This window comes from Scedosporium apiospermum, assembly GCF_000732125.1.
Source record: "Scedosporium apiospermum strain IHEM 14462 chromosome Unknown SEQ_SAPIO_0090, whole genome shotgun sequence".
NCBI classification, from domain to species: domain Eukaryota; kingdom Fungi; phylum Ascomycota; class Sordariomycetes; order Microascales; family Microascaceae; genus Scedosporium; species Scedosporium apiospermum.
Genome location: NW_015971791.1, coordinates 576,204 through 596,561, shown reverse-complemented (window position 1 = coordinate 596,561; position 20,358 = coordinate 576,204). Strand labels below are relative to the sequence as shown.

Genomic DNA, 20,358 nt, shown 5'->3' with positions numbered 1-20,358 from the left:
TAATTTGTGCCTGTCTCACGCTGACGTAAGTCATCGACCAGGAGGCCCCCCATCGCTTTGCAGAAGAACCCAGTTTGAATAGGAAGGAATCTCGGGCAGTTCGTGTCCCCACCAGCACTTCTGCACTCCTCATTTCCCACCTCTTTGACGCCTACCGCAAATCTTCGATCGAGCATAAGTCGCCTGACTGCATCATAGTGTCTGGCACGGGCTTCTATCAAGAGACACGGTGCAGTGGTTTACATGAACTGGGATATATCGAGGATGTGTTGCAGCTGAGTCCGAGCCTGAGGTAGAGGCGAAGCCATTCCTGCTCTTCATTTACAGTCAGTTGTTAGGGAGTACTGAACTATCGAAGACACTGATCCAGACGCATGACAGTCCCGCGACAGTGACAGGATGCTGTCCTCGCCGTGAGAGAGTATAACGAGAGACCCCGACAGCCCAACCCAGGAGTCTACAGTCCTCGCCTCTAGTACTACGCGGATATCGTAGGCGGCAAGCTACATCCATCGGACACGCCATGCAACAGCTGAATCGATCGCTTTTGCCAAGGAACAACGTCCGTACGGATGAAGACATCGTCAGGCTGTGCCAACCCGCATATTGCACCACGCAAGACGCGCCACGAGACCCCTTCATAGGGCCAGGTCTGCGGGAACAGACTTTGATTTGATGAGGTAGGCTCTATTGTGGCATGAGGGCATAAGTGTGCTTATTATGCCTTGTCAGCTTTGCCCGGAGCTAGACAATTGTGGCTTAATCTTGGTTGTCTCTCACGATTCCTTAAGGATATTGTAGTCCTCGACTTGAACTTTGTTGTCCACTTATACAAAGCTCGAGATGTGCCCGATGGCAGCTATAAGGCCTGCGGGGGAGTTAAGAAATATGAAATCTGTTCCTAGATTGGCCCGCAAAGATCGAGGATCCCGATCTACCATTGTGTTGCAAACTCGCAGCCCTACTAACCTGTGGAAATGGAACGAGAGATACTCCAATCGCCGGTATTCTTTTCCCGGCACAACTTCATACGTTTTTCGAGTGTCATATCCGTCGTCTAAAGCGCACACTTGTTGCGCGTCATCCCTCGTGGCTTTCAGATGGCGGTCAAGGCTATCTGCTTCAGCCTGGATATTCTTCGGGTTACACCTTATTATGCAAAAGCCCATCTTTCTTTCACTGCCATGAGGTGCTCCTCTCTTGATTAGCCATATCGACATACCCCGCGGCTCATGGACTAGTAGAATCTCGAATCGAAATTTGCATAGGTGAAATTAGCTCCCGGATATGACCATTCATCCGAAAAGGTTGAAGTTGCATGAAACCATCAGTAAGACGAACTCGCACGCATATCATTTCGTAAGACTAGTAACGATGACACCACGTCTTGTGCGATATCCGGATCGAAGAAGAGCTGAACATTCGACGCCAGAGCATTTTCGTTTCTATGTCCCCCTTTGCCTCACCGGACTTCGGATGAGTAGCCGCTATTCTTCTAGAAGACTGACACGCCGACCAACCTTGCTGTGCGGATGGAACGCTGAAGAGGTCCGGTCGGAGATGTATAAAATTCAAATACGCCACCGACGGAGATTCATTTTCCTCTCAAAGACAAAGACTAGATTTGCATCCGAGACAAGGGTATTTTCTTGGAGCTTGGCTCTTCTCCCCTTTCTTTTCTCCCTGGGGCTGGATCCGGTGGAGCATGCGTGGAACCATGCCGAGCGGCCCCTCCAGCAAGGCAGGATATTCAAGCCACAGATATCAAGACAGATTCCAGTTAACACCGAGAAATAAGGAAAACGCATCAAGCGCAGGTCTCTCTCTCTCTCTCGCCCTCTCTATTCTGCTTGCCCATGATCAATGATGGTCTTCTCCTTCCCTCTTCATTCTCAAAATATATCCAGACGCGTCTGGGATGCAATGGGAAGTTCCGAGCACAGCAGCACGGGAACATGCAGCTTGTCCAAGGTCACGGTTGTTTTAGGCCGCCATTTCTCTCTCAGTTAAATCTTCCATACGAGGCCCGATTCTAATCCAGGCACGGCAACCTGCATGCACTCTTGGGCGCAACTACCAGCTCGATGCCCAGCTTCTCTAACTGGAAAAGGATTCGGCGTTGCGTGTCTGCATTTATTGATCTCGGCGCTCGAGATTACGAGGTAATCTCCGGCCATTTGGGATACCAGTGGCGTCTCAAGCGCTCTCTCATGGGGCCTCAGCCCTCTCGTGTTTTGAATATGGCTTCTTCGTATCTAAAGGTCTTGTGGGATGAGTAAAGAGCAAGCGAGTGGTCGATGAAGCTGGAGGGAGAGATCGGTGGCAAGGACGAGATGGGTGAGTAAGGGAGAGTTGGCCCAATATCACCGGGGCCACGGGCCATATTCTGTGTCTCTTCCCCAATACGGAAATGTGGAACGGCAGGAAGTGCTGGCGGGAGGGCTCCGACAAGATGTGCTTGATCTTAGTGACGAGTCCGTATGTATTTCATGAGGACCTGTCGGCCTTTCGTCCATTGCCTCCATTCTATTCCCCCTCCTCCGCCTTTCTGCGTATTCCCTCACCTGCTTCGTGCGTCGTGTATGCATTTCGTCTCGCCCTTCTGCGTCGTTCGCATGTCGTCCTCTCATTTATGGCTCTCGTCCTCGTAAGGGTATCCTCGTATATACCCGTCGTCTGACCAAGAAGAGAAGGAGCAACTCAGGCTTACCAATTCTGTTGTATATGGAAAGAGCATTTTGCCATCATTGACCAACATCGCCCAAGCTCTGCAGTGGTACCTCTCACCCTCATCCCCAACCCCCCTAAGGAAAAACAGTACGTCGCCAAACCCCTCTAACTTCTTCTAGTACAAGCCAACGGGCGCCGTAGACACAATGAAACATCACCCCCGAGAAGAAGACTGCGACGTGTCAACAAAGAAATGGGGTTCCTTAGCCACCGATGTACGAGATAGCGAGGAATGCATCCTCGGTTGCCGCCAGAGGTTCGTCTCGGGTGTACTTGCGGAGTCGGGGAAGCCGTCGACTGCTAGTCTGGCAGTAGAGACGACCGATGAGTTGTGCGAGGTGCTCGCCTCTTCAGCCGATCACAGTGGCGCTGAGAGGATCTCTGCCTTTTATCGGCTGTATTGTTGTGATTCAGTGGTTTGTGGGGTATGGTATAATGAAAGTGCTGGGATCTTTGGGCAGGACCGTGAGGACCTTCCTGCTTCCCTCGTAGGATTCCTTATCGTTCCTTGCATTTGATGCTGACTTGATGTCCCTCTAGCTAATGTCGACAGGATCATAAACGAGTGTCATAGGTAAGAACAAAACTTGCAAACCTTCTCCCCAGGCTACAAATTATGTTAGAACTAACGAGACGCCGCTTAGCAAAGGATATACGGATCTCCGGGACCCGGGTCTTCCAAATACCGACTTCGAATGCCCAGATTCCTCCGTCTACCAACCGGGCGAGAAGAAAGCCTGCTCCGCCAGCCTCAGAGCAGCAGGTCTCGAGGACTCTTCGGCACCCAGCCCAGCCTCAGCCCCTCCGTCAACCCAACCGGCTTCGTCTCTACACCCATCTCTCACACCGTCTGCAACTGGCGCCACATTTCCAGAAGAAAACCTCACCGCCAGCGCTGACGGCGCAAGCCCATCCTCTTTAGGAACCAAATCCGGAATGGGCCCCGGCGTAAAAGCGGCCGTGGCTGTCGCATCCATCGCTGCCTTCCTCGCAGTTCTCAGCTTCTTCGTCTGTTTGTGGCGCCGTCGTAAACGCCCTCTTCCATCCGCCCCAAACGAGTACAGATGCAGCTTCCGTTCCAGGATCAAGCACGGAGGTGAGAGTATAACAACCGCTCCGTCATCCTTTACCGCCTCTCCGACCAGCTTCATCTCTCCTCCGCCGCCACCAAAATCCTCCTCTTCCACAACACTTGGAAACGGTGGGCCTTTATCATCTCCGTTACGTCTCAAGGACAGGAAACTCCTCCCTACGTTCGTAAATGATGCCGCTCGCAAACCACCGCACGGTAACCGCCATAGATTGGCTCGTTCCCCGAGCGATTCCTTTCCCACGTCGCCTCTTTGTGCGCCAACGACGAGTAAGCTCGAACCAAGACTTGAACGCGGTCTCTACTCGGGTTCCAAGCCGACTCCTTTCCACAACCACGGGACCCAGGGAGGAATACCAATAAGCAGGAGCGCGAGCACTACTGGCTCCGTATCCGGCACCACTACTACCACAGCTTCATCTTCCTCCACGCCTGTTGTCGTCGGCGGAGCAATACCGCCTCCTCCCTCATCACCTACACGTCCGCCTAGACCACACGACACACCATTGGAAATCCCGGGCCTCGTCACTCCCGCCACAAGTCCCCGCGCTTTACAGAGCCCGGCAGTTCCCCCGCCAGCCTTGCCGCGGGATATAGGCGTCGCGGTAAGCAGTAGAGACAAAGGGCCATCCGGCCAAACGATCTCCGCGGAGTCGAGTAGCTTATACGACCTGACGGAGCAGTGTGCGCGAGAAGAGAGGGAAAGCTGGGGTATGTTCCGCACCGCGGGCGGAGGTGCGCCGGGTGTTTCGGTTTCGGCTTCGGGGAAAGAGGGTGGCTTGGCGAGTCCGGTGTTGGGCGAAGGTGAGCTGGAAAGGATGGGCGGCAAGTATAATTGAATCCGGAGGGGTTTTCTTTCTTTCCTTCTTTTATTTCCTTTTCATTTTCGTTTCTCTCTTTTCTTTTCCCCGCCCCCTTTGCCAGGGTTGAGTTGTAATCGAGGTTAGATAGTGAGCAAATGTTGAATCCATCAAGAAAAAGTGAAGTACACAGTCATTGAAGTTTTGATATTCATTTCCGTCTATGATATAACCACCACATAACCCATTTTTATTTTGTCTTTTCTCTTTGTTTTCATTTTCCCCTATCATCCAATACTACGTAGTCTCTGGCTTCTTCTCCTCGGGCTTCTCCTCAGCCTTCTCCTCACCCTCCTTCTTAGCCACCGCCGGATCATTCTCATAGCCCTCAACCTTAATATCCTTCAATCCAAGCTCCTCCTCCTCCTCATCCGTCCGCTCATACTTCACCCTCGTAATCTGCGGATCCGGATTCGGGGGATCCACCAAACTCTGCACATAACTACTCGCCAACGGATCAGCAAGGATGACTGTAAACGGCTTCTCGCCCGCAATAGCGAGATCTAGATTATCGAAGAAAGACTTCCACGTCTCCTTCTCATCGCTGGACAGCGAGTCACCACCGCCGGCGCCCGACGCGTCGGCCTGGAAGATCTGGTTATGCAGATCGCCGCGGACCTGGGTGAAGAGGCCCTCGACGGTGGTGAAGCGACCGCCCAGGGTTCCGGGGTTGACGGAGAGGTTGAGCTCGGGACACTCTAGGGAGCAGGTCTCGCTCTTGAGGATGTCGCGGCCGAGGTCGCGGGAGTCGCGCACTTCGAGGGTGATGCGCTCGCCGAGCTCGGGGATCTCGCCGCCCGTCTTGACGTCGTTGGAGCGGTAGCCGCAGGCGTCGCAGACGGTCGACATGAGCACGACTTGCTTGAAGTGAGGAATGTCGACCATCTTCATGTGCGTCGTGCAGTTGTGCATGCAGCCGGGGCAGGTGGCGGGGAAGCTGTAGACTTCGTTGGGGATGATCTCACCCTCCTCAGTGAGGCCAGGTTGCTTGGGACCGGGGACGAGTGTGGCGCCGTCGTCAGTGGCCGAGAGGCCGAGAGCGGCGTTCTGCTCTGGGGTCCTGAGGAACTCGTGCTTCTCCCACTTGCCAACACCATCGGTAGGGTTCGGCGCGATGAAGGAGTTACCGGCGGGGTCGTCGATGGCGACGCGGAAGGGGAAAGACTTGCCGTCGAGCATGTCGCGACCCCTCTGGACCACACCTGCAATCTTCTCGTATAGCTCCGGCTCCCTCTCCTTGCGGACATCTTGGTTCAGCTCTAGGTCGTCAAGTGCGGTGCGTAGAAGACCCTCGATGTTGCTGAGCTGGCCACGGCCCGGTGGCATCTCGAGATCTAGCTCGATAAACTTTGCCGTTGCTGAGTCGGCCTTCACGATCTGGCGCGAGAAATCGGCCATGTCGGTTAACCTAAGCTCGTAGTAGGAGCCCTTCGGTTGCACCTCGGAGGCAGTCTGGATTTCATTATTGCGGAAGCCACAGTGGGGGCACTCAAAGGACATGAGGATGATTTCGCGGAAGTAAGGGATCGCGGTGAGGAAGAGGCGCGTTACTCCCTGGACACAAGATGTGTGGTTAGCATGATATTGAACGGGCTATGGAGGCAGAGAGGCGCAAACGAGAAATAACTCACATTCTTCTCGCAATTCATGCACAGCGATTCGATTTCTTGGACGACCTTCTCATCATCTTCCTCAGCTCCCTCACCGTTAGTCGGCGCAGCGACCTTGTCGACCTTGCTTCCGATGGCCTCGAACTCGGAGGGGCGGGCGGGGTTGGCTTGCGCCGTAGGTTTCGTCTCTTCGGCGGACATGATTTCTGGAAAATTCCGGGGTATCTTTCTATATTCTCGTATTCTTATCCTCCGTCTTTCTGCGTCTAGAAAAGAAAAAGAACCGATTGGAAAGACGAAGGAGATGAAGGAACCGTCGCGACGGCTGCGGGTGATATGTATGACGATTTTGGTCTTGCGATTGGATTTATGGTGGGGTAATTTTTTGGCTTCTTTTGGAAGTCGATGGGACCAGAAAGAAATTTTTGCTTTCTAATCAATCTGATGGAGGGGTAATTTTTGCAGGCGAGCTGACAAGGATACCAACTGCAGAGCCAGTGGTCGTGGGCTGGCCCATAGCGGGGCGGTTAGTGGGTGTTAGTGCTAACGTGTGCCTGGAAGCAGTGGAAAGTCGCCTCCCGATAGAGCTTTCGCCACTGAACTAGATTGAGCTTGGGGGTGCTGGAACCTTCTGGCTGAGGCTTGATGGTGCCTTGACCGACCCTGTTCGCATACGCTCTTGGCTCAGATTCGGACTCGAACCGGGGATTTCGTAGAATAGCTTGTTGCCGAGGGAGTAGAAAGCCTGTGTTCACTTCTTCATAAAACTGGCCAGGGACAACCCGGCGCTTGGCTTAGAAGCCTTGCTATCAGCCAGGAGAGCCTGGAGCCCGGCCTTCCGGTTCTTAGCTCTCTTCTTGCTGATGGCATTAGCAGACGTTTTGACGCTTGAAGCTTCCGATGCTTTAGATTTTAGGTCGGACGTCGCCAACTTCGACCGCTGAGCCGCCTTCACACGTGCTACAGAGGGAGGCGGCGGCAGTTGGATCTCGGTAACCCTGCCGCATCGATCGCAGGAGATCGTCTTCGAGATGCCCATGCGCTCAAGCTTCTCCTGCGCGATTCCTTCTTTCTTTTGAGTGGCGCCTCCGGCGTCTGATTGATTCGAGAACCGTTGGTTTGACTTCTGTTGCACTCGCCTTCGAAGAGCCTTGTCCGATTCGATCTTTAGGATTGCGCTGCATCCAGGTATAAGGATGTTGCCGCAAGCCATGCATACGTGTTCCTTCTCGACATCCGAAATGGGGATGCCGTTGTTGGATGTAAGAAGGTTTCTTCGGCTCATGAGATGGGCAGAGACTTCAGGGGCAGAAGCCGCGAGCATGTGCGCGGCATCGGTGAGGTAGCTCAAACGAGCCTGGAGTCCCAGGGTCGCCATGGCGCAGTGGTATGGGTGCTATGGGCTATTTTAGCATTCGAAGTACAAAAAGTGCCATCAAGGTGAATGAAAGCTGAAGTGAAGTTGAAGTGTGGTGTCGAGTCGGGATGTTGAAGGAGACGAGGGATTGGTTGTTGGGAAAAAAAATTGTTAGTGTTCTCCGAAGAGGCGCGGTCGCTATAAAGCTCGTGGAGGGATCAAATGTTAACCCCTGCACCTCCCACATTCCAAGGACGAACCTCACATCCGCTTACACTACACTTCCGCCTCGCAGCTTTAATTTTTCAAATTTCTTTACTGATTATCTTATTTAAATTATGACCGGACAATCTCCCACTTGAGATTCGTGATGCCGACCTCCTCACCTGCCTTCTCATCATAATCAAACCATTCTCCCTCTGTCAGGTCAATGGCAGTGAACTTAGTTCCCGAATCAGTTCCCTCCGCCAACCACTCACCCTATAGGCACGTTTAGCACAACATTCAATACTCTTTCATTTGCAAGCTCGAGGGTGGTGCTTACATCGGGTTGGAACTCCACAAACTCGAGACCGCGGCAGTCGAACTCGACAATCTTCTGCTTCTTCGGCGGGTCATTCTGTTCATATGCTGCTGGCGCAGCCTTGATATTGGCAGATGACTCTCGCTGTTTACAACCATTAGTCCCAAAAAGGCAGAAAAAAAAGGAGCCCGAACCACGTCTGGGAACTGAGAGATTATATCTTGCCTTGCAGTTCTTGCATTTCCAGACAAAGTTGGCCTCGCCACGGCTCCCACTCATCTCATTCATATCCTAATGCTGCATGTTAAGATAACTGGTTCCCCTCTAGAAGCACCGGCATTCAAGCAGACTAGAAGCTCATACAAATCGACTAAGGGCAACATTATTCCCATGGGTCTCCCGACAAGACGTGCATTGGACCTTGAAAGTGTACCAGAAAGGGTTGGCCTCTGTGTCGTTTGGCCGGAGATTGGTAACTCTGAATCAAACATCGTGTTAGCCATCGAGCGCAGTATCGCCATTTCAACTCCAGCGTGGGAACCACTCACCCGGAGAGCTCTGCTGTGAGTACGAGGGCAAGCATTGTAAATATAAAAGATGTGTCGAATGATAATACGAAATCTGGTCGAGATCACTTCAATGATATGGAACGAGGGGCTTTTTCCTACTGCCCCTCCTTGAGCTGCCCCAATCCACCAGCTTGAGCACAGACCAACAAGGGAACTTGCACTCGGAAAACATGCCTTACATAATCACCCTCCTCTTCACTCCCGCCGCGGAACGACCTGATCAGACTACTTTCACGTGACCCCAGTCAATTCGACATCAGACCATCTCGTGAAGCAGCAAATGCAGAATTGAAGGGCATCAAATCGTTCAAACCTATGCCTTGATCGCAGCTCGAAACACCGGCGAGTCACCACCATCTCTTCGACTCCCCTGCACCGCCAATGCCTCAATTATGCAGGGGTTCTTGACGAGAGCTGGCTCAGCGCGCAATTGCCGCTGCAAGACCTGCATCGACGTCGCCAAAACCATTGTCCGGAGATCCACCACGGCCAACACCAAGGCGGTAGAAGGAAGATACCGAACCGCCTTCACGACCCTATACACGAGTATATTTGCGACTGCAGCCGTAGTCGACGCCAAATGGAAAGATGATCGGAGGAGGGAATTAGACGCCCAAATCAGCGAGGCCAAGGAGGCCGTCGCGCGGCTCCAGCTCGAAAATGCCTCTCTTGAGGCGGAGCTGGGACCGGGAATTCTTGAGAGGGCGGGATATAAGAGGACGAGAACCACCACGGAATCTGAGAATTCGACGCTAGCAGAGACAGCGGTGGAAGCGGACCCTATCGAATTGCCCACGCGGAAACAGACGACAGACTTTTTCGAGGAGCATGGCGGGCAACATTGGGATGTTTTCCATCGCGAGCATTTCAGGAGGACGACTAAGGCATTGACTCGGTGGGATTACGATATGCTGGATTTATGGCTCAGGCTCGAAATGGAGCAAGATAATGAGGCTGTGTCGATGCCGGTCGACCGAGCCGAGGACCAAGAGTTCAACGTGATACAACTAGTCGACTACCTACTACTCGAGCATGATCAGATATGCGCCGAGCAAAAAATGTCAAGCGAGCCGACTCCATTGCGAGTCGCTATCGAGAAGCTAAAGTCAACGTGGCTCCCTCGTTACCAACCCCCCACTATGGCCCGAGCCGCTCGAATACAGCTCGCCGAGGACATTGTCCAAGACATCGATTCCAATGTCACGGGAACTGTTGAAAGAATCTGCTACAACCTCCTCACTTCGCAATCCCCCATTACCCTATCCTTCTATAACACTCTTATCGTTCATTTGACCAGAGCGCGGCACCACCGTCTTGCCCACTGCGTCGTCAAGTCGCGATTTACACACTTCAAAAACCAGGATGACCCAACGGCAACTGGAGTTGTCTTGTATCATGACATGGCATTTGGAAACTATGCGGCTGTCCACCGCAGTGCCTGGTCCCTCTTCCAGCAAGGTTCCGAGTACTTTGCTCAAAATGGTGAATTGATGCTTGAAGCTATTGTCCGGGCCTTGGCGGGCATCTTCAATGTTGCGGATGCTGTCTCGGCATTCTGTTACGGATTTTCCTCGGGCATAAATGTCCATCCGAAAGTGCTTGTGGATCTTATCGGACTTTGCATATGGAAGCTAGACCCCGCACCAGTGGTGATGCTCCTCCGCGCCTTCACCGAAGAGCAGGAGAGGTTCGAGGCCATTCTCAAACACAGCCACACGACGCAGTCGATATTACTGCACCAAATCAATTACCTTTTGGATATAACCAACCTCTGGCAGCAGAGCCCATCATCATCACGGGAGCTCAAGCAACGGCTTCAAGAGTACGACCTCAACCCCGAGGCCTTCCGTCAATTCCGCTCTATGATCACCCGATTGGACGTCGAGCGACAATGTAATCAGATCGACCACACGATACGGAGGATAAACAACAAGCTGGGCCTGGGCAATGGCGGCATGCCAACATCGCCTGCGAAGCTTCAGACCCGCTTCGAGCGCGCTCTCATCGAGGCGGCGGACTTTGATTCTCACATGAAGGCGGCCATGCCTAGATCGTGGATCCAAAAGAAGTCGCAGCTGACCAACCCGGGTCTTACTAAGAAGGTCTTGCGTAATGCGAAGTACGGGAAGAAGAAGCCCTTGAAGCAGGGAATGGCGGATGTCGAGCCGGTCTGGACGAGGGAGGACTATGAGGCTGCGCGGGCGAGCTTGAGAATGGTTGTCCGTGCTAAGGAGTCGGCGGCGGAGGCAGAAGGACAGGGCGTCTTCGACGTCTCAGCACGAGAAGGCACCTCTCTCGATGTGTCGCCGAAGGCCACTCCCGGCCTCCCCCTACAAAGTTACTCCCTCCCCACCGGACTCCCCCTAGAAAACCCAACGGCCGGGTTCCCGGTAGGCGGCACCCTTGACCTCCTAAGGCCTAGACAGGCGTCCGCAGCGCAATGGGGCCCTGTACATGGGGGTTATGAATATGGGAGGGAGGAGCAAAGGGCCGGAGCTCTGCATGGCTGAAGGGGCCAACCTCCAGGTCAAATTTTGCATATCAGTACCCCGGGACTGCTGTGTTTTCCGGCATCCCTTGTCGCACAAACGAAGCGGCAATAACAGCTTAACGGGAGCTGGCATGGATGATTGTTGAGCGTATAGACCCGTGTACATATCACTTATTTGTCCCTCCCCTCACCTTTGTTTTCCTTTTTTTTTTTTTTTCCTCCCCTTTTTTCCTCACATTTTTCTAGGTATAGAGGAGAGACGTCATATTAGTTAGCATGCATTGACGGATGGACAGCATTAACCCGAAAAGAGGTGGAATAAATCTTCGTTTGCTTTTTTTGATAAAAAATAAAATCGCCGCAAGGGTTTTCGTTCTGATTTTTTCGTTCTGATTTACGCTACGCATCTACCCGTAACTTTATTACTATTCCCATTTACGTTTTGATGGCTTGAGACTCTCGTCTTGATAATGGTTGCTTTTGGACGGGATCGTTTGACTTAGAGGGGGCGGTCAAGGCATCCAGTCAGGATGAGCATCTGATCCACGGGCGGTACCAGTGGCCCGGATTGACTGGCTGTTGGCGGAACGGGCGGAGTGTGGGGATGGGGAAAGTCGAAGTTTGTTGGGCCGGCAAATGGGAAAGATGGCAAAGTCTTTGTCCGGATACGGGAAGGGATTTGCTTCGGATGTTCCCGCGTAGGGACTCGTGTTCGATTTGATGCTTTCTATTGTACGGATGACGAGGAAGAAGCAACAGCTTAGTGACAGCCAGGCTTTGCCATTCCAACAGAGGACCGGAGATACTATGAAAGCTGGCCTGTTCAGGAGGTTTAGAGGGGTTTGCCCGTTACCAGCTGACTACAACTGAACCGAGAGATCTCCGAACTTGGGTCCGGACCCCCCGACTCTGGGGCAAATCGGGGAGAATAAAAAGACTGGAAGTTGGAATTCCATCAATTCTATCAATCGAGCTTTGCGGGTACTACTTCGTATATACTGATTCATGCGCATAGGAAGGCAAGCTTCAATGCAGAGTGTCACGGGCAGCTCTGGAGACAAGAAAAGGCAACGACAAATGATTTATAAACGGGATCCAGAAAAAAATTCCGACTAGTGGTCCTCACCTGACTTTCAGAGGGGCGAGCTAGAGCGTCCGCGGATGTCTCGAGGCTCGAGGTTTCAAGAGACGGTGAGTCAAGTTGGGAGTACCTGCCTCGGCGTGGCAAGGTGAAGAACACAGTTGGTACAGCGTACCTGTCACCCTCCACAGTGTACTCTACTCAGCACTGCTACTCTGTCTGTAGACCTCCCCAGGTTCCCAGGGGTTCAAGCAGCACCTGGCTCCTCACCATCCGTCAAACCCTTCACTTCAAACTCGCACTCAGTAGTCTCTCGAAATTCTGAAGTAGTACGAGTCGTTTGATGTACTTGTTGCCGTTGTCTCGTTATTGTAATCCACCGTTTTTAGGCCTTCTTTTTTTTCTCTCTCTACTTTCCTTGTAGCTTGTGGAAGAACCCGAAGGTTGTATCCCGCCGGATCGCCATCTTGAACTTCTTCCTCTTCTCTTCCTCCCTCTCTCTCCATCCTCCTCTCCCACCCTCTCTCCCACTCTCTACCCACGTCCTCCAACCCACTCTTACTCAATGATGTCCGCGACTTAAGCCCACCATGGGCCCCCATCCCCCTTGAAAAAACCGCTCAAGTCCGATGCTTGGTGCTTGATCTGGGTGAGTAATCCCCAAGCTCTTTTATTTCCGGAAAGAAGTACCTGCCCAGCATCCTTGCAAGCTTGGAGACCCCAAACTTCCTTTCGTCGATGTTGACTGGATGCGATTTCGTGGGGCTCTGCTGCAGGGCGACAATCACCGCAGGCTTTTGGCATTCACATGAGCACATCCCCTTGTTTTCTCTCGCCAGAAACCCCCAACCTTTCCAGGCCAGGTGTATCCTGGAGTATCCTGGAGACCGGGTTTATCAAACTGTTCTTGTTCTTATTTCCCTGTATTTTTCTCCTTCTCCAATTCTTCCCCCTTCTTTCCCGACGGCCCCATGATCTTCTCGCGTTCCTGCGTCTGCAAGAATTCTTCAATTGCTGTTTTGTCGGCATCCGGAGAATTTATGCTGATCTTGACCTTCCTTTCCTCGGCGTTGGAGTTCTGTTTCGCCGTGGTTCGCTGCTAACTCTGCATTTCAAAGAGCTGCTGCCAAGTTCGAATCCAAGCTCCAAGCCCGCCAAACTCCCCTGCACCCTGGGCACTTAATTGCCTTGGCAGCTTGCTGCAGCTGTGGACACCCTTGAGAGCCTGTCCACTGATATCAAACGAGCAAGCCTCTGCTCTTTCTCAACATTCCACGACATCCATGGGATGGGCATAACTTCAAGAGCACCTCACAACGAAATTGTCACTATGAAGTTTGGTAAAAAGTTGGTGTTGTTCTATCCCCCCTTCTGAGGGAGAATTTGGCTCTTTCAAATTTCTTCATTTTGGCTAGTTGAATGAACTATGCAAGCTCTGGTCATATCATTGATGCTCAACCCCAGAGCTCGCTGACTCTTCCTTGCATGCAGCCTCCCCCGAAACCAGGTGCCTGAATGGGCTGCCTTTTACATCAATTACAAGGGGCTTAAAAAGCTGGTTAAGGCAGCTGAGATTGCCTCACAAAAAGGAGAACCAGTTGATTTGGCGGGTAAGTACCTGATTAATCAGGCTTAGCTTCAAACCTTCACTATCCAATTATTACTGCCTTCTTTGCCTGTCCACTTGTCTGCTTAATAACTGACTTTGGCACTTTCAAGAGTTCTTCTTTGCTCTTGATCGTAACCTGGAGGATGTAGATTCCTTCTACAATAAGAAGCTGGCTGATGCTCTTCGGCGGCTTAACCTCCTCAACGAGCGATATGGCTATGTCCCCGAGGTAGTCCCCACCCTTGATGCGGATGAGATTGAAGAGCTTATCGGCGCCCTCCTCGAACTGAGACATCAGTTACGCAATCTCCAGTGGTTTGGCGAGATCAACCGCAAGGGCTTTGTCAAGATCACCAAGAAGCTGGACAAGAAGGTTCCCCATGCGGCCACCCAACATCGGTACATCTCTACCAAGGTCGATCCCAAGCCTTTCGCCAAAGACATGAATGTCACCCGTCGCCTTGCCGAGATCAACAAGTGGCTCTCCGTCCTCGGAGACGCGCAGAACGCCGATGATGCCAAATCTGATCGCTCCAGCCGGTCGCTTGGCCGGGCATCTGCAAAGGGTGCCACCAACTTGCCTCAGTCTCGTCTTGATGCTCTCGACCAAGCAGCTCGCGCCGATGACGTGACGTCTCTTGAGACGAATCTCCAAGAGACGAATGCCCTCAATGAACCCTCTTTCCAGCCACTCCTCCTCAACCTCCTTCAGAGGTCCATCACATCCCGCTCCAAAAAGTGCATCGAGTACCTCCTCGGCAAGATCAAGACCCTCGATGAACCTGACGATATCAATTCGCGAAATTGCATCCACCGCCTAGTTATGCACATAGGCAGGACGAAGACATCGGCTTCGAAAGAGCATAGCACAAATACCTACCCCTTCCATGGCGGCACCCAGTTCAGCTCTCAGTATCTGCAGCCTGCGGCTTCCGCTGCCTCCTCGCCGAAGGCCCTCAACCAGAACGAGGCGGGCCTACTTGGCAAGGACGACGAAGCGGTTCGACTTCTAATCTATCTCCTCGACAAGCTTTCCCCCGAACAGAGGCCCGCGCTGAAAAGCAAGGACTCCTTCGGCAGGCTTCCACTTCACTATGCCGCCCACTTCGGCTTCGTCGTATTGTGCGAAATCATAGCGGCGAAGATGAAGGAGTGGGGCCAGTTTACCCTCGAAGACGATCTCGACTCTCCCGAATGGCAAGATGTGGACGGCCACGGACCCCTCCACTTGAGCGTTATCGGCGGTCATCCTAAGACAACCCAAGCTCTGCTTACTGCTATGAGCAAGAAGCAACAACCTACAAGCAACGGTGCGGTTGAGGTAACTAACCTGCCAGTCTCAAAATCCGGCGCCATCCTCGGACTGGCGACAAAGGCAAATTTTGGCGTGATTGTCAAAATGCTCGTTGACGCCGGTTTAGACATAAATTGGCAAGACAAGGCCGGCGAGACCGCTCTCCATATTGCGGCACGCTTTGGTCACACCGAGTGTGCCAAGGTTCTTATCGAGGGAACGGCGGATCAGAAGGCCGATATCGAAATCATCGAGTCTAACTATGCGTGGACGCCTCTCCATGTGGCAGCCGTCGATGGCCAGCTCGAGATTGTCAAGCTCCTAGTCGATGCCGGAGCGGACCTCGCGAAACCAGACTCGTCTGGCTGGGTAGCCAAGGAGCATGCAGCGCTGCGCGGACACATGGAGATTGCGCGTCTCCTAGACTCCCGGATGAGGGATGCACATGTGACCGAGGGCAAGCCATCTAGAAGCCCAAGCCCTCGTCCCGAGAATGCCTCGATCCAAGAGCGCCGCTCTAACGGTGCTGCCTCGAAACCGATCGAGTTGGTCAAGTCATTCGGTCATCGCTACCTAACCAACGAAAGCCTTATCCTCGTCAGCCTTGGCTCCATGGACATGAGGAAGAACGTAGAAGCCGTTAGTCTCGAGAAAGTCCCTCTCACCGAAGCGCATCTCACGGGCCTCGATACTGCGTTGTCCGTTGTTGTATCCGCAAGCGGTGCGCAGGGCGAACCTACTATCATCGATCTCCCCGCGCACGAAAACATCGCGACCGAGCCCGTCGTCTTCACGGCGCAAGATGCTACCAAGGTCAAGATTCTGTTCGACATTGTTCCCACGTACTCTGGAAACGCCAAGGACAAGATTGGCCGGGGCGTAGCGCTTTTGTCGTCCATCCGACCCGTCGTCGGTACGAAGAGGATGAGCCTTCAGGGAGACGTGTGCGTTCCTATCATGGCGGGAAATCTCGAGGTCATCGGAACTGTGAACTTCAATTTCCTCATAGTCACGCCGTTCTCGCATCCCAAGATGGAGATTACGTCGAAGCAGACTTACTGGAAGAAGCTTGCGGATACCATGGTCATCGGGCACCGTGGCCTCGGCAAGAACGTGTCGTCCACTCGGTCGCTGCAGCTCGGAGAAAACACAGTTCCTTCGTTCATCGCTGCGGCCAATCTCGGTGCGCAATACGTCGAATTCGACGTTCAGCTAACCAAGGACCACGTTCCGGTTATCTATCACGACTTCCTCGTTAGCGAGACGGGTATCGACGCGCCGGTGCATACTCTGACGTTGGAGCAATTCTTGCACATCAACCCGGACTCCACTCGCTCCATGCACAAGGACCAGAACTTGAGAGACCCACGAATGCGACCCCGGAGCAGCAGCCTCGACGCTAGGAAGTCTGTAAACGCACTCGTCGAGGAGATAAAGAAGCGCACGGAAATGGAAGAGCGGATGCGGCACACGCGGGACTTCAAGAGCAAAGGCTACAAGGCCAACTCGCGCGGCAACTTCATCCAGGCCCCCTTCGCGACACTCGAGGACCTCTTCCGCAAGATCCCCGAACACGTGGGGTTCAACATCGAGATGAAGTACCCTATGCTCCACGAGACCGAGGAGCACGAGATGGACACGTACGCCGTCGAGCTGAACTCCTTCTGCGATACGGTCCTCTCCAAGGTGTACGACTTGGCCGGCGACCGCCACATCATCTTCTCGTCGTTCAACCCGGACATCTGCCTCTGCCTCAGCTTCAAGCAGCCGTCAATCCCTATCATGTTTCTGACGGACGCGGGGACGGCCCCCGTCGGCGACGTGAGGGCGTCGTCGCTGCAGGAAGCAATTCGGTTCGCGAGCCGGTGGAATCTGCTGGGGACGGTGAGCGCGGCGGAACCATTTGTCAATAGCCCGAGGCTTGTGAGGGTTGTTAAGGAGAGGGGGTTGGTGTGTGTAAGCTATGGTGTACTGAATAATGACCCCATCATGGTCCAGGTATGTTCACTTCTATCCTTGAAACTCCATCCCCCCTTCATCACGCGATGATGGCGTTAAATTACGTATTAATAACTCTTTTTTCTACAGAGGCAAGTCAAGGAGGGCATCGACGCTGTCATTGTCGACAACGTACTCGCCATTCGCAAGGGTCTAACGACGAACAACGACCGAGGAGTTGTGGATCAGGAAGACTCCACGACGGTGCTACAGGACATAACGACGAAGGAAAACCTGGGCGTTGTCGGATCATAACTGTTTTTCTACTTCTTTTATTTTCCGATTTTCATTTTCTCACGAGCTTTTCAACCTCTCTTGTGTGAGGTGAGGGAAACATTTCTCATGGCAGGACGGTACACATATTTGTAGCATTTTCTGTGGCGCGATAGATTTTTTTTTTTTCTCTCTTACGTTTTGAAGGCCGGTTCAACACGGCTTGTTGATAGAGGATATGAGTTTATGAAATGAGAAGATGGTTTGAACCCTCAGGGCGAACGTCCCTGGAATATCCAGCAGTCTAAATGTCCAGACTCTCTTTCGTCGAGGTTAAAGGTTAACGGCAAACTACTTCGACTTTCCGTGTATGATCTGATATTGACCCGATCCCCCTCCTTCTCTTCTTTTCCAAAGACGACAAAGACTTGAGCTTTGAACTCCTTCAGCCTCGCCCGGGAATCCGGAACCCGAAGGCTTGGCTTTACATGCAAGTGGCGTAAGAGTGTGTTGACGGCGACTTTGGCTGGTCTAGTTTACATAGGTGGGATCCTTCCCAAGCGAGGGGGAAAGTCGGGGAAAGTTGCCTAATTAGATTTACATAGTTTAATGGCGTTTGTCTACTAGGATCTGAGCTAGCATCTTAGTATTACCAAACAACTGGGAGAGCTCGGATACACGCCGGACTCGTGAGCACCGACAGCTCATCTTACTTCGTAGGCTCGAAGAAGAAGAGCGGCTTTGGATGAGTTTACACCCCCCCTTCGTCTCGGTACTAGGTTAGTCCTCGAAGGGATCACGCTCTTTTGGTAGTTCACTTGTAAACTTCATGATGTCGTCGGTGAGGCAGACCGGTTAGCCCCATCCCCACCACGACCGGGAATGCCCAGCCAGACTGCGCAGGTTGGCGTTATCCTTTACCGGGTACAAACATGAATTCTTCCGTCTTCCCTCCGCCATCCTCCGCCACTGGTATTGTGTTTCGGGAATTTCCATGTGGCTCGAAGTAGTTTGCTTCATATTGTTTGTGAGCTACCAAACATCTATTGCAAAGTCGGGCTTTCTCAGCTGCTTGTTTTCTTGCTTCTACCGACATGCCGAGAACAAGAAGACTGCAAAGGAGACTCAACCACCCAAAGCGACCAGGCTCTTTGAGCATCGTGTCCTCAATGCAGAAGTAGCAAAGATACCGTGGGCCTCGACATATAGATTCTAAGAAATTCTAAGAACAAGCAAAGAGCAATGGTCTTTGGAAAGGGCCAGTGGAGAGCCCAATTCGAACGCAAGGCAACCGGCAGCTATGTCATGCACCGGCAACTCCTGACTTATCATCTAATGAGAAAGCAACATAGAGCTGGCAGACAATGGTGTTTGTTCTGGTCTGGATGATGATAAGCTCCTAGGAATCCTTTGCTTCTAGATGTCTCCAAATATTCTATAAATCCTGTTGCTGATCAGTTTCCCGGAGATCTCCAGAGCCATGAGGTTGTCTGAATCTTACAGCTAGCCAAGCATCAACAGCCTCGCTGCTACCAACATGTCCATCTTCTTTAGACTCCCACCCGAACTCCGCAACCAGATCTACGGGCTTTGCTTACTATACCCAAAAGCTATTCACCCCGGGTATTACTTCAACTTTCAACGACGGCATGTCGCAGTTAAGCTCTTCTACGTGAGCAAGGCTGTCCACCGCGAGGCCAGCTCATTCTTCTACAGCAAGAACTGCTTCGACCTCACCAGACTCAAGGTTGCGGAAGCCTCGTTCCTGACGGCAATCGGCCGCAACGCAGACTATATCCGGCACGTCTGTATCAACTTCCCGTGGTTCCGCACTCTTGAACCCGACAGTATCACTCTATTCGACTTGAGCCTTGGCTGGGTTGTGAAGATACGAAACAGCTGCCCCAACGTGGCCACCATTACGACAACTCTGTCTAGCTCGGATTACCTGGAGTGGAGGCTCGATGAACTTGGCCACCCCGAGGTTGTCGATGAGGCGTTGGAGATGGTCGATACTCACTTCCGATCGATTTCGTCGCTGCCGAAGATTATCGTTCAGCTGTGGAAGAAACGGGCCAAGGAGCATATAAGAAGGAAAATGGAGAGTCGCGGATGGAGAATCAAGACGACGGAATATGTGGAAGAGGAGGCTGGATTTGATATGGCCCTCCTTTCTGGTCAGGATGTTAGTTACGATGGTAGTGGCGGCGGTGGTGAATGGCAGTGGTTGTCATGGTGGTGACGATGGCGGTGATGGCGGTGATATGGACGATGGCGGCGACTTTGGGGGATACGAGGCAGATTGAACTTCATCGCTTCATCGTATCTTGATCCAGGTACATTGGATGTATCATGTATGCATACGTAAGCGCAAGCGACGGTGGTGAACGCGCTCTTTACGGTAGCTGCGAAGACTCCAGTCATCTCCCATCTATCAAAGGAAGTACGAAGTAGGAACCAGAATTGACTCATTGGACCCAGTCTCAGTAATTGTAGTTTAATTGCTGTCTAACCTGGGAAACCCCATTTTGCCTTTTCCCGCTTTTGCCTTTGGTTAAGCAAAGTACGATGTACCCGGGGATTGTGGGGGAAGGCGCAACCGGCAGGCAGGATCTCGATGGTTTTGGGTTGGAAATGAGCGGACTTGACCATCACACCGACCCCGACACCGAAAAACTAACACCAACACCAACACCAACACGAACACTGGCACTGACACTGACACTGACACCGAAAAATCCCACATCGGAGTTCCTTGCCGACATTCCGCCAACTTGCAGGGTCCAAAACCAATATTGGATCATGAAAATGCAAGTCCCACGCCACACACACCGCGCCCCCTTGCCTGTCACCAGGAGGCAGAAGGCGGACGACTAATAGAGGAGTGATGGTAATGTCTCTGACTGCGTCCTGTAGACATGGGCTTGGCGGAA

The 20,358-nt window shown here is 52.5% G+C and overlaps 4 protein-coding genes and 2 pseudogenes across 4 annotated transcripts; 4 read left to right on the top strand and 2 right to left on the bottom strand.

Annotated features, from left to right (window-relative positions):
• Positions 1-2,876: 2,876 nt before the first annotated feature.
• Positions 2,877-4,659, top strand: SAPIO_CDS4021 (uncharacterized protein; the record flags this gene model as incomplete). Its single annotated transcript, XM_016786678.1, has 3 exons — positions 2,877-3,135; positions 3,271-3,304; positions 3,375-4,659. The coding sequence occupies 3 exons, from the start codon at positions 2,877-2,879 to the stop codon at positions 4,657-4,659; spliced, it is 1,578 nt and encodes a 525-aa protein (XP_016643654.1).
• Positions 4,660-4,917: 258 nt separating this feature from the next.
• On the bottom strand, positions 4,918-6,491 carry SAPIO_CDS4020 (Zinc finger protein ZPR1; the record flags this gene model as incomplete). The annotated part of the gene is made up of 2 exons (XM_016786677.1): positions 4,918-6,234; positions 6,312-6,491. 2 exons carry the CDS (start codon positions 6,489-6,491, stop codon positions 4,918-4,920), a joined length of 1,497 nt encoding a protein of 498 aa, XP_016643653.1.
• Positions 6,492-7,041: 550 nt separating this feature from the next.
• Positions 7,042-8,753, bottom strand: SAPIO_CDS4019 (uncharacterized protein; the record flags this gene model as incomplete). The annotated part of the gene is made up of 6 exons (XM_016786676.1): positions 7,042-7,686; positions 7,996-8,127; positions 8,192-8,314; positions 8,378-8,461; positions 8,591-8,648; positions 8,719-8,753. 6 exons carry the CDS (start codon positions 8,751-8,753, stop codon positions 7,042-7,044), a joined length of 1,077 nt encoding a protein of 358 aa, XP_016643652.1.
• A 378-nt stretch (positions 8,754-9,131) lies between these two features.
• On the top strand, positions 9,132-11,249 carry SAPIO_CDS4018 (annotated as a pseudogene; the record flags this gene model as incomplete).
• Positions 11,250-13,641: 2,392 nt separating this feature from the next.
• SAPIO_CDS4017 (Glycerophosphoryl diester phosphodiesterase) lies at positions 13,642-17,467 on the top strand (the record flags this gene model as incomplete). The annotated part of the gene is made up of 4 exons (XM_016786675.1): positions 13,642-13,658; positions 13,803-13,921; positions 14,031-17,170; positions 17,303-17,467. The coding sequence occupies 4 exons, from the start codon at positions 13,642-13,644 to the stop codon at positions 17,465-17,467; spliced, it is 3,441 nt and encodes a 1,146-aa protein (XP_016643651.1).
• A 1,495-nt stretch (positions 17,468-18,962) lies between these two features.
• SAPIO_CDS4016 lies at positions 18,963-19,667 on the top strand (annotated as a pseudogene; the record flags this gene model as incomplete).
• Positions 19,668-20,358: the final 691 nt, after the last annotated feature.